General features: G+C 45.6%; 1 protein-coding gene across 1 annotated transcript in view; it reads left to right on the top strand.

Annotated features, from left to right (window-relative positions):
- The window catches only part of GALK2 (galactokinase 2), a 1,370,458-nt gene that overhangs the window by 711,061 nt on the left and 645,183 nt on the right, over positions 1 to 14,214 (top strand). The window contains exon 7 of the mRNA XM_086958266.1: positions 2,096 to 2,248. Coding sequence (XP_086814392.1) covers positions 2,096 to 2,248 — 153 coding nt within the window. The remainder of the gene's footprint in view (positions 1 to 2,095; positions 2,249 to 14,214) is intronic.

Here is a 14,214-nt window from a genome sequence, read left to right as displayed (position 1 = left end):
TCCCTCCAGCCCACCCGTTGATACCCGCCCACCCGCCCGCTCCCCGTTAATACCTTCCTGGCCATCCGCTCCCCGTTGATACCCTCCTGCCCACCTGCTCCCTGTTTATTACCTCCTGCTACAGGTTTATTTCCTCCCACCCACTCCTCGTTGATTCCCTCCACCTACTAACTCCCAGTTGCTTCTCTCCAGCTACTATTGATTGGCTTCTGCCCACCCGCTCCCTGCTGCTTTTCTTCCTTCTCCCATCCCCTCCCTGTTGCTTTGCTTCCCTCCCGCCGCTTCCCTTCCCTCCCCTCCCTCCCACCCGCTCCCCGCAGCTTCCCTTCCCTCCCGCCCTCCCGCTCCCCGCTGCTTCCCTTCCCTCCCGCCCGCTCCCTGCTGCCTCACTTCTCTCCCGCCCACCCGCTCCCCGCTGCTTCCCTTCCCTCCTGCCCACCTGCTCCCCGCTGCTTCCCTTCCCTCCCGCCCACCCCCGCTGCTTCCCTTTCCTCCAGCCCTCCCATCCGCTCCCCGCTGCTTCCCTTCCGCCAAACCGCTCCCCGCTGCTTCCCTTCTACCCACCCGCTGCTTCCCTTCCCTCCTGCCCGCCCCCACTGCTTCCCTTCCCTCCAGTCCGCCCCTTCGCTGCTTCCCTTCCCTCCTGCCCCCTCCTTCCCTTCCCCCCGCTCCCCGCTGCTTCCCTTCCCGCCAGCCCACCCGCTGCTTCCCTTCCCTGCAGCCCACCCACTCGTTCCATTCCCTCCCCGCCCACCCGCTCCCCGCTGCTTCCCTTATTCACCTCCTGCCCACCCGTTCCCTCCCTCTCGCCCACCCACTCCCCGCTGCTTCCCTTCTCTCCTGCCCACCCGCTCTCTGTTGTTTCCCTTCCCTTCACCCGCTGCTTCCCTTCCCTCCAGCCCACCCGCTGGTTCCCTTCCCTTCCCGCCCACCCGCTCCCCGCTGCTTCCCATGTTCCCTTCCCGCCCACCCGTTCCCTTCCCTCCCGCCCACCCGCTTCCTGCTGCTTCCACTCCCGCCCGCTCCCTGCTGCTTGCCTTCCCTCCCGCCCGCTCCCTGCTGCTTGCCTTCGCTCCAGCCCGCCCACCCGCTCCTTCCCATCCCATACTCCCTGCTGCTTTCCTCACGCCCACCCGCTGCTTCCCTCACGCCCACCCGCTGCTTCCCTCATTTTTTTTCAGCGAGCAACGAGTAGAAATAGAGGGCCCCGAGGAGGGACACGGGTCAATGTCTGTGATTTTGCTCTGCTAAGACTCTTTACTACTGGACTCCGGCCTACTAACAGGACTGTGAAAACAATTTAAATGTTTAAAGTGTAATGCATAGGAGTTTAAATGGTTATTTATTTATTTATTTACTTTATTTATTTTTAAAGTTTTATAGAGCGCGAACAAGATCCTTGCGGATATCAGAGCGCTTTACACACATAGAGGTTATACAAACAATTAGATCCAAATTATCATCTCCTTTAATTATATTTCTGTCCATTCTCTAAGAGGACATGCCATTTATGAACTTCTTTCACCTTCATGGGGTCATATATGTACTTTCAGGCTCCTGCCACTTTATCCTGTTATGAGTTGCAGGATCATAAAAAAAAACATAGGTGCCATATTTGTCACTGTCCACAATGCCTTGAGAGAACTGTAAAATTATGTTATTTAATCATAAACATTTCTTTACATGTAAAAAAAGAGTAAATCGCATTTAGTTAATCTCACAGGGTGAAATGGCATTGTGAATCAGGTCCTCTTTTGGGAACAGTTAAGAAGTAATATGATTAGAGTATCAGACATCTTCAAAACCAGGAAGTGGCTCCCATTAATGATAACATCAACTTGTCACCCTTTTTTAAACATTTTGCTTAGTCACGGATACCTGGTGCCCAACACCTTCTGGAAGTGAAGGCTGCGTGACTTTCAGAAAGGTGTTGCATTACGGGGCCCTCTCAGATGCAACTGTCTCTCATTAATTAGGCTAAATGGCATCTCCGGTTGCCTCATCAGTGGACTCCCTCGTGCCTGAAGGAACAGAATGCAGTAAGTGTGCACGCGCTCTGAAGAAGCCTAACATGGTTCTTGTCTTTCTTTACTAGGCCAAGTTAATCGAGTTCAGCCCCCTCCGCGCCTCTGACGTGAAGCTTCCAGAAGGAGCCGTGTTCGTGATTGCGAACAGTTGTGTGGAAATGAATAAAGCAGCAACTTCTCATTTCAATATCAGGGTCATGGAGTGTCGGCTCGCGGCCAAGGTATGACATTGATCCCGAGACCACGTACTATTAATATGCAGATACCATGTATGTGTCTTTCCTGCTAGCACTTTTAATACGATTGTTTGTAGGGGGTTTAGGAGCCTTCTCAAGCATTGTGAGACCATAGGGCATCGCAAAATTTATTGGAAATCTAGTTAAAGATTCAAAAGTCGTCGAATAATGTGCAGTAGTGTACTGGACGCACCATTGAAAGGAAGTCGTTTTTATGTGATGTTCTCTCTGCCTGGGTCGTGTTCCCTGACTCCCGCTGTTTAGTTTTCGGAATTCCCAAACTCGTGTTCCCTGAGGGTTCCTGAAGCTGTAAAGCATAATGCAGTCACAAACGTAACATAATGAGCGTTGTGCTGGTCTTTACTGACCATGGGCCCCTCTTGAGAGCGCAATAAATACCGCAGCAGCAGTGGGTAGTGCTGTTTGCTGGCACGAAGACAGCATTTCTGCTAGCACGCTTGAACTGTGAATTGCAGTACTGCCGGACACTTGGCATATTTTGTAAAATATTTTTTTTCAGGACTTACAAAATCGAGATGAGAGTTTTTGTCAGTGTATGAATGCCCCAAGAAAACCTGAGGAAAAATGGTGCATCCCTCAACACATTTTTTATTATATATTCGATTGTGTTCTTTTTTAGAGCATAGTAAATGATGACCTTAAAGTGCACCAGTGTACCGCAATGTTGGGATTCCTCAATGATTCCGTCCCCATCACCCTCCCATAGTGCCTCTCATCTCTCCATAGCCCCTCTCTCACCTGGATTTCATTTGTTTTATAACACTTCTCATACCAGTATAGGGTGTCGGAGCGTTTTACATCACACACACATATCGAGACAATGAATCATACCTGTGTAAATCTGTCGTTACATAAGACAAAAGGGGACTACAAGGTGTAGGATTCACATGTCATCAATTCGGGTGGGCAATTTTTAAAAGTGCTGGCCTGCGAAGCACAAGCTCAGGATTTAGAACGTAACACATTGATTAGGGTTGATTTACTAATAAGAATTGATTTCTACCCAAACAAACCCTGTTTAGCAAAATTAGGATAATGAAAGAGTGGGACAAAAACACATAACTTTCTAACCTAGATTATGATTGTAATTTATGAACTGCACAGTAACAAAAGTATCTCTGTGACAAGAACAGTACAGTAACCAACTGAGCTATGCACATAAAACACTGTTCTGTGATCTGCATAGTACACACTTTGCAGCAGGCATATTAACCCTCTGCGCTACCTTAGATGAGTCAAAATTGCTACTAGACAACCTCAGATCTTTCTCCAGAAAGTATGTTAATCACCAGAGTTACCTTGCCACTTTAATTGCTGCCTAAAAACTGTTGGATATACAAGGACCTCTGCCGTGCTTTCAACAGTAGCATCTGGCATCTACGGGGATAGGGGGAAGGGTACGCAAAATAAATAAATAAATGTAAGAAAACTTACCAGGCCAATGCGACGTCCTCTGCTCCAGACCTCCACAGGAACAGGTCAAATTTTAGTCATGACCTCCTACAAATGCTGGAACCCTACTTGGATAAGTCTAATCTATCTATCTTGGGGATTTCAATTTCCATTTGGAGGATGGTGCCTCCAGAGACACTATTCATCTGCTAGAGGCCATGTCCTCTTGTGGGATCATACAAACAGTTATAGGGCCGACCCACTCCGCCGGACACACTCTGGAAGGGGTTTTCTCCAATGACCCTAGAATACGTATAGGTATCCCCCTTCCCTTGTCCTGGTCAGACCATCTGGCAATCCCTTTTGATCTTCTCTTCCCTCCTCCCATTGCTGCGCAAGGAGTTTCAAGCAGTTAGGAATTGAGAAGAAACTTTCGGGAGATCAACAATGAAACCCTGGCCCCTTTTCTGGCCAGCTCTGTGCCCCCTACTATCAGGGACACAGATAACCTGGCCCTGTCCCTTCACCCTAACATCTCTAAAGCCGTTGATGCCTGGCCCAGATGAAACAACACTATTCTGCTAGGAAACGTCCCACTGCACCCTGGTTCTCAGACAATCTCAGAGCGCTTAGACAGGGATGCAGAAAGCAGGAGAGGCTCTGGAGACTCCACCTTGATCCCCTTGAAAAATACAACCATAAGAGACTTCTCAAGGAGTACAAAGCCGCAGTAATGGTGGAAAAGAAATCCTATTTTGCCAAGATCACTACTTCCCTCAGCTCCCCACGGGAGCTATTTAAAATTGTGGATTCCCTATGTGCCCTTCAAACTCCTGACCCTATTGAGGCCTCTCAGGAACTCTGTGATCAAATCTCCACATTTTTTCACGAGAAAATCACGAACACCCATGCGGGCCTTGAAGCCCTTAATCAAGACCTAGGGCTTCCTACTTTCCCAGAGAGCTCCCCACCAACTGCATCCCCTGCCTCACCCCAGGGCTGCCAGTTCTCCAACTTCCCCCCTCTTTCCTCAGAACAATTTAACCTCCATTTAGACAACCTGAGGTCAGGATGTCCTCTTGACCCCTGCCCTCAGAAAATCCTGAAGGAATGCAGGGATGTCTTACGTCCTCCCCTCTTAGAGGTGATTAATCAGGCAATTCTTGAGGGAGTCTACCCTAAATCTTGGAAACGGGCCATCGTCAAACCCCTCCTGAAGAAATCTACATCAGACCCACGCATGCTTAAGAACTTTAGCCCCATCTCCCTGCTCCCTGCCCCTGCGAAAATATTGTAAACTCATTTAAACACCCATCTGAGTTCCTCTTTAGACCAGCGGGAACAGAGTGTCAAACTGGGGGATCACCTCTCCCCAGTACAGCCTGTGCAGTGTGGGGTTCCTCAGGGCTCGTCCCTGAGCCCCACGCTCTTTAATATATACGTAACACCTCTGGCTAGGCTTGTTAGATCCTTTGGGCTGGAAGTCGTATCCTACGCGTACGACACCCAGATCATGGTCTCCATCTCACACAACGCTGACATCTCTGTCCTGAATTTTAAGATCTGTATGAAGGCAGTCGCGGTGTGGATGGTAAGAAACTACCTCAAACTGAATGGGGAGAAAACCGAGGTCATCATTTTCGGAGGAAAACAGGAGACCTGGTCCTCGGACTGGTGGCCATCGGAGCTTGGGGCATGCCCAACTCCCACGCATTCAGCTCGGAACCTGGGTGTTATCTTCGATTCCTCGCTCTCCTTTGAAAAACAGGTCAGTAGGACAGCCTCAACCTGCTGTGGGGTCCAACGGATCCTTAGAAAAATTGTTCACTACCTTTCAATGGAAGCTCGTAAACAGGTCACGGTAGCCCTCATAACCTCCCGCTTGGACTATTGCAATGTCCTTAACCTGGGAATTGCCAAGCAACTGGTTCAGCGGCTCCAAATTGTACAGAACTCGGCCGCAAGGTTTGTAGTTGATGCGCCCAGGCGCTCATCAGGCTCAGCCATTAGAAAAAATCTCCATTGGCTCCCTGTACAATCTAGGATTGACTTTAAGGCACTGTGCCTCACCCATCGTGCCTTGCATGGGCTTGGGGCAAAAGATCTTGGCTCCCTTGTGTCCCTCTATGTCCCGGGTAGAGATCTTCGATCAACAAATAAAAACCTCCTCGCAGTTCCTAGAATCTGGAAGGCTAGATGGGGTGGGAGGGCCTTTTCTGCCCGGTCCCAAGGTTGTGGAACACCCTCCCTGTCGAACTTAGGGATCAACCTTCGCATCCCCTCTTCCGGAAGGCCTTGAAGACCTGGCTATTCAGGAAAGCCTACCACTAGCCATCATTTCTCTCCCTCACACATCAGACTGTTTGTTACCATCCCCAGCGCCTTGACGCCCTCGGGCAAAGTTGCGCTATACAATAACCAAGTCAGTCAGTCAGTAAACTGGAAGCTGCAGCCTGGAACTTCCTTGACCAATAGGGGCGTTGCTCTCGTGCTGTGTAAGCAGCTCCCTAATTGGAGGGAGCTGCCTCACTTGGCGCTTCTAGGCGCCCTGGAGGCCTGCACTGACTCTAACCCAGCTGTCTTAAGCCGACTGGGTTAGAGATGTTTAAAGTGTGCATGTGTGGCTGGCTGCCACAAGACAGCCGGCCAAAAAGACATGTGCACTTTAAACATAAGTGCATATTCAGCCCACCCTCCTCCCTGCTGCTACCATTCAGCAGCGACCCGTCCTGTAAGTTGGCTAGGGACGGGGATGAAAATTAAAATTTTATTAAATTACCATTTTATTGTCCATAGGGTTTTGGAGGTATTTTAAGTGAGGTGATGATCCTCTGCTCCAATGGAGGAGCCGCCCCTGGCTTTTAAAACTGCTGCACTGCTACATAACTGGTCCCCTTGGGCCTTAGTTCAAGCAAGGAAAATACCCTTTGTCCCCCGGATTGGTTAGTGAATGACAGCCATAGTTGTATCCAGTACCGAGAAGTCCGGTTTTGTTTCTGTGCTCTAATCAAATTGACAGATCTTCATTGTGGCTTTAACACTGAAAGAGCACGGGGCCTTAAAATGCAGTCTCTTAGTCGAGTCATCAACGTTTTCCCCATTGGTCATATGGACCTTTGTTAACTGACATGAAGTATTGAAAAGGAGTTCTCATCAACAATAAATTTGTAACTTGTGAAGCCAGCATGACTCCACAATAAGGACCAGGAATCTCTAAATATGGTTCAAAAGTTTTATTGTGAATAACCAATCAATCCTGTATATATGCAGACCAGAAATACGTTTGGTAAGTACAGGAATACAAAAAGGTAAACTGAAGTATCTCAGTAGATCTAGGCGCAATAGAATTATATATATTGAGTTGCAATAATCACATTTGTATAAACACAGATTAAACCAATCCATTCAGAAGGAAGTTTCTCTCTCCTAACATAGACTAGATATAAAGTCATCTAGTAACAATCTCCAAATTTTGAGCCTATGACAATAGATGAGGAAAGATGTTGGCATGAGCAGACTTCAGTAGAAGTCCATAGGAAAAGGAAATCAGTATTTGACACAAAGCTTCACACTTGCAAGAATAGAGCAAGCAAGAGGTCTGTACCTCTCCAATTCAAAAGGGAATCTGCTCTGCCTGCAATTGTGAGAACAACAATTGAAAATTAACAAGAGATTCAGAACATTCTTATCTCTCTCACACCACCAAGGACCAATCAGGTTACGGTTTGGGTGCCTCTGCAACATCAGTTTAGGTTCACCCCAGATCAAACTGCAGCTTCGATTATCAATGTCGAACATCTTGCCATTCAGGTACATGATGAACAGAAGACTTCTTTCGGGCATTGTTTCTCCACATTTACTGCCATGTTTTCTCTGAGGCTTTTATCAGTTGTCTAATGGAAGCAACAAGCCTTTAGCTAACAAATATCATTACAATAAACCTGCAATGGAAAGAGAAGTCTTGCATGGAAAAGCAAAATGCATTTCAACTAATGCCTGTTGTCAGGCTAACTTTAGTTAAGCATTTTATTGTGTACTTTGAATATGGTTAAACATGCATGTGTAACTTTAAAAATAAATTTAAAACAAGAGCAAAGGAGTACACGTTTAGATACGCAAATGTTGTTTTAACAAAAATGCAATATAACTTGAAAAGTAAATGAGACATCTCTTCATGTTTAAACTGAACATTAGTGCACATGCATATAAATCTCTAGATTCTACAGTGAATACATCTCAGTAATGTGTTTAAAAGTTTCACACACTTTATTAAAGGTAAGGCACACAGTTAATATAATGTCAAGTGTACGCATATATAGTCTTCACTTCAGTGACACATGGTGGAGTCTAAATTATGCTGCTCCAATACCCCCTCTGATGTAGATGTTAGCTATCACAATCAACATATAAATTGTATCAACAATATCAACTTTAAAATGTTGATGTCTTCAACATTTTTCATCTGGAGTTTTCCATAAAACCTATACTGACTTTCCTCAAGTTCCACATCCTTTATTTTCCTCCTTATTCCTCTCCTTTCCTAATACACTGGTCTCTTTGCTTCACCCATCCATACCCCTTAATGATCACAAATAGTCATATAGTACAAAGGATAATAATCACAAGAGGTTTCATAATGGAATCAAATATTACACTTCCAAGATTCCCAAACCAAACACCTACTGCAGAAAATTCATTTTCTATAGCATACCATGCACTTGTAGCTTTCAACTCCTTCAAGTCTTACTTTAGGTTTACATGGTTCTTTCTGCAGAGTTCTTAATGTTTTTCTTCCCCCTCTTCACTCCTGTCTGGTGTTTAGGTACAACATTGTTGAACCTTCAACATCTTACAGACTCCACCCTCTTTTGCAAGAAGGATGTCTAACTCAAGATGGTTCTGCATCACCATAGATCGTATAGCTATGATTTTAGAATCAACAGTCACCAACAATAAACTAGCAGTTCTAGTAGATACTCTATCATCTATGGTGTACAGCGTCTTAATTTTCATATCATTCAGAACTACTCCTACAGAAGGAATTAATGCACCAAATATGTCTGCTTCTATCTCAGCAGCTCTACTGCTTCTCTTAGTTCAAGTATTGGATCATCTAAATGCTCTACATGATAAATCTTTGGAAAGACTATTGCCAAGTAACATGCCATGCCATCCTTGACATACGAGGAAATACGCTTGTTCCCCACATACATAATACACTTTATGAATAACAGGATCATGTCCTCACATAAATAATGGCCAATTCCCTTCACATCCAAAAATGTGGTCACAATCACTCCTTCCCATGTATTTACTGTTGACTGCAAATTTGAGTTTTCACATACACAGCTTTCCCATATGTTTCCATAAGTTTATCTCTTAATTTGGGGAAATCATTAGTAAATGACTCAAGATCACCCCTACTCCACGGTACATGAGTGTAACCTCCACCAGGCACTTCTCTCAATGGGATTGTTGAAGCACCTTGTCCATTCTGTCAAAGACGGAGGTAATTCCACCTTTGATTTCTTTGGGTCTTTCTTCTTAGCCCATCTAAATGTCCACTTCTCCAATTCACTCCATTTCTGGATACCACTGATTAATTATCTGATCTCCATTTTCATACCTGAAGAACACATACTTTTTATGTCGTTTTCATCAAAGCATACACAATTACTTTTCTGCAAAGATTTGGTTCTGCTTAAATCTACATCATACTCCTTAGCTAATTCAGACACTTTATCATGAGCTTATCCTGCACGCTTTGTGACTTCTCTAAAGGTGTAAATAAGTTCATTCTCCTAGAAAAAATATCTAATCTGACAAGATCAAGATTTCCTGAAATCATCCCATCCAAATTTAGTTTTAATTTGACCACATCTTCTACATTCTCCCTTCCTGATCACTGAATCCCTTGGCCTGATCCTGAAAGTTACGTTTTTGTGGAGACGTATTGAAGAACCTATTCAAATTATCCAATTCCTGTGTATTAACATCGTTTTGGACTCCACAAGAATAAAACAGAACCCTTTCTGGGTACTACTACTTGTGATACACTGAGGTGAATTCCAAATAGATCTGTGAGGATTTTGTGACTTCTGAGAGGATTCTTCTGCTGGTGAAAGTCCTTGATTTATCAGTTACGATACAGGAGCAACTTGCGGGGAAGTCACCATACTTGTGACCAAAGGTCTTCTTCCCGTACCTTCCCTCCCAGGACCCACAGGAACAGTAGTTGGTGTATTTACTTCAGTAGGAACCGTCAAAGTTATGTTATGTTAATAACTTTTATAAAGCGCAGCGGTTACCCGAGGTTGTCCTGGCGCTAGTTATTCATCTTGAAGGCAAGAACAAGGAGGGAATGAGATTTATTCAGCAAAAAGCCAGGTTTTTAAACCTCTTCCTAAAGGCTAGAAGGTTTGTGGCACTTCTTAAGTGAAACAAAAGGTCATTCCATGCTCTTTCTGTGAAAACGGCTTAGCTTCTGCCACCCCACAAAACTTTTTTTTGTGTGTGGTACGGAGACCAACTGGGCCATCAGTGAGCGAAGTGTCCTTTTCTGTGTATACCACTGGAACAACTGTTTTAAAAAGTCTGGGCCTGTACCATGACGAGCTTAATAAACCATACAGCGCGATTTAAAGCACATTCGATTCCTTACCGGGAGCCAGTGCAATTTCTTTATTTCCTTGGAGATGGGAGAGAACTTGGACGTACTAGTGAGGAGTCTTGCGGCTGCATTTTGCAGCATATGGAGTTTGGCCATACATTGTTATTGAATATTCAAATACAGGCTATTACAATAGTCCAGCCTCATCAATACCAGTGCTGTAACCACTGTTTGGCAGCTACCCAGGGGTAGTAATGGCAATACTTTCCTGACTGTTCTAAGCACGTAAGCAGTTGTTGATGCCACTGCATTTACTTGATCCCCAAAGATAAGTCTCTCATCCACTATTACTCCCAATTTTTTAAAATCTTTTTTGAAGGTAGTGGGAGAGAGCTCATAGAGTCAGGCTACCAACTCGGTGTCCAAAAGTTGGTATCCTTTCCAAACAATAAAACTTCAGTTTTGGCTGAATTGAGGTTTAGACAATTCTCTGTCATCCTTCTCCCAAATGATTCCATACAGTCTTGGATGCGTTTATTCGTACCCATCTCCTGGCCAGGTAGCAGAAACACCACAATTTGGGTGTCATCCGCATACGAAGTGAGACCAAACCCAAATGCTCTGATAATCGGGGCCAAGAATGCAACGTACACATTAAAAAGGGTAGGGCTCAGGGAGGATCCCTGTGGGACCCCACAGGGTAATGAAAAACGTTTGGACTGGTATTCACTCAGAGCAACAATTAGTCCTCTGCCGGCTAGAAAAGTTCTGAACAGATCCCAGGCTTTAGATTGAACCCCACATTCCCTTAAACGGTCCATCAAGATATCATGATGGACCATATCAAAGGCTGAGGACAGATCCAATAGGATCAGGGCCGCCCTACCACCCTGATCCACGGCCTCTCTGATCTCCTCTGTGGCTTTAATGAGAGCGGACTCGGTACTATGTCCCCCTCTAAAGCCGTACTGGGAGGGATTCAAGGCTTGTGTCACAGCTAAGAAGGTATTGAGTTGTGTATTCAGACATTTTATAACCAACCAATTTACCTGGAAGCGGAAGACGTGAAATCGGGCGAAAATTATTAGGGTCCTTAGGATCCAAGCTCGGCTTCTTTAGAAGGGGCTATACAGAGGCCAATTTCCAGCATGTAGGGAAGTGCCCTGTTTCAAACATGCCCTTAAAAATTGAAGACAGTGATGAAGCAATCGGACCCTGGGCCAATTTGGCCACCGCTACTGGGCATGGATTATAGGGCGACCCTGATGTGGCTGACATGAAAAGCTCATGAATATTGTCAGGGGATACTGGCAAGAATTTATCAAACGTAGCAGTGGAAACTCTTATGGGCTTGAATTTTTCACTTGCTATATTCATCATGGCAGCACTTGAACAATTAAAAGCTGAGAAGATAGTCTCCAATATAGTCAGGAAGAACTTCGCAATATCTTTACACAGTTCCTGACTTTTTTTTATTTTTATGAAAGAGTCTATTTAAAGTTGATTACAATACAGGTAACAAGCATGTCTTCGCATATATGGTTACAGAGTATGTAACAGTGGTCCAAGTATCATAGTCTACAATAAGAAGAAACATAGTCCAGGAGTGTGCTTTCCTGTGCCTTCTATGGCAATGTCCCGAGCATTATATGTGCACCATGTCAAACGTTAGATGTTGCCAGCTTTCGTGTACCACAAATTACATATCACTTTTGCTACTTCGGAATTTGGAGAGGGATCATGTGTATCTGGGTGGGATCTGTGAGTAGACAACCCATGTGTCAGCAAGCCAAGGGATGTGTAGGGCTGACAGTAATCCATGTGCCAATGGCATGGAGGTCACTAGGGCGGGGGAGGGGCGGTTGTGCAGTCATGTGACAAGGGTGACGTCGAGAGCGGTGTCGCAACAGTATTAGCATGCATACTGGGATGCGCGAGGAAGTAGCTTGTGAGGGGGCCCATAAGTCTGTGGGCCGTGATGCGGTGGAGAGTAGTTTCGCGTAGTGGGAAAGCTGTTCCTGGCAGTACACCAAGTCTGTCACCCAATCTTTAAATTTAGGTGCACGTCCTCTACCCCATCGGCAAGCCACTTGCCTTTTGGCCAGCAAGAGGCACAGGGAGACATATTTCCGGTAAGTTTTAGGAATGTGGTTAGTGTAACCCAATAAGGCTAGGAGTTTTTTTTTCCGGTATAGTGATATTGGTTATCTGTTCCAGGGCATCCAGTATTTGATTCCAGTAGTCGTGCGGAATCTGAGCGGACTCTGAGGTAATGGAACGGACACCCTGTCGGAGGTGTATGTATAGGAAAGTATCCAGAGGGGTTGGTTGTGGTGTCTGGAAAAACGAGTCAGTGCTACGAAACTCACCCCCCTGATACAGGTCTCCCCATGTAGTGATACGTACTCTCCCCAGGAGTTGCTGAAAGGCTGTTTCTTGCAGTGGTGGCATTTTGGGGTAATAAACGAGTGGTAGTTTTGGTGAATACAACGTGGGAGTTTCCATAATGAGCTGTATACGGTGCCATGCCTTTATTGAACATGTGAGTGTGGTGGGTTCCTTCTTGCGGGGTGGTATGTCAGTGTAAATCGCGCCTGCAATAGGTATTGGGTCAGCCAGCCAGTGTTCCGCCGCCACTTGCGGCATGTATCGAGGTGGGTACACCCAGTAATAAACGTACTGCGCCTGCGCACTAAGATAATACTGTTCCATGTCCGGAATATCAAAACCACTCTGTGCATATGGCCTAGTGAGAACACCCCAGCTAACTCGTGATTGCTTACCCCCCCATACCAGACAGATCTGCTCAGTACGTAGTACTTGGAAGAAATATCATGCCAGGATGATACGGAATATTGAGGAAAAGGTAAAGTAGTTGTGGAAGGATGACCATTTTAATCAGAGACGTTCGTCCTGCTAAAGACAAAGGTAGTGCAATCCAGCAAGTGATATTATCCTTTACACGCTTGATGGCCGTGCCATAGTTTAGCCGCATCAGCTCGTCCCTATCCAGAGAAATGCGAATACTCAGGTATTTTAGATCCGAGTCGCACCACTCCTGGGGGAAGTCAAGGGGAAATTTAGATGTTGAAGAGGTCAATGGGAAGAAACTAGACTTTTTCCAATTGATATTTACCCCGTATATCTGACCAAAGTGGAGGAATTTGCGTAGAATGGGATTTATATTGTCCTTGGGATGCCTAATATACAGAGTAATATCGTCTGCATAGAGTGATACTAGAATCTGACGCAGATTACAGCGAAGTGCCCGTTGTTGATGGTGCTGCCGGAGTTTTGCAACCAATGGCTCCACGGCAAGGGCGAAGAGAAGGGGCGACAGCGGGCAGCCTTGCCTCATGCCCCTTGAAATCTCAAAGGGAGGAGATGTGTGCCCATTTATGAGGACTTTGGCTGTTGGTTGGTGGTATAGGAGTTGTATCCTTGATAAAAGGATGGGGGGAACCGACACATTGCATGATGTTGAATATATAGTCCCATTCATGTGAGTCGAATGCCAGAGTGGCATCGAGAAACACCGTAGCTAGGGGAAGCTTGGGCGCACCGTTATGGAGTATCGTGAATAGGGTTCTTAGGTTGTGGGAGATAGATCTTCCCGGTATAAATCCCGATTGGTCGAGAAGGACCAATTTTTCCATTAACAGTCTATGCCTGTTAGCGAGAGTGGGCGATACGAGTTGCAGCTAGTTGTAGATTTGTCAGGTTTTAGTAACAACGTCACCAAGGCTTCTCTCATCGAAGGTGGGAGTATGGCAGATTCGAGTGAGTCTTCATAGACTTCGCGCAATATAGGGGCCATTTGATCTATGTATGGTTTATAAAACTCGATGGGTATGCCATCGATTTCCTGCTGCTTTCTCGGAATGTGTTTGCATTATGGCTTCGTGGACCTCGTCTAATTCAAAGGGGG

Source organism: Lissotriton vulgaris, chromosome 2_1, assembly GCF_964263255.1.
Source record: "Lissotriton vulgaris chromosome 2_1, aLisVul1.2, whole genome shotgun sequence".
NCBI lineage: Eukaryota > Metazoa > Chordata > Amphibia > Caudata > Salamandridae > Lissotriton > Lissotriton vulgaris.
Note: the sequence above shows the minus strand (reverse complement) of the source record. Positions and strands in the feature narration are given on the sequence as shown.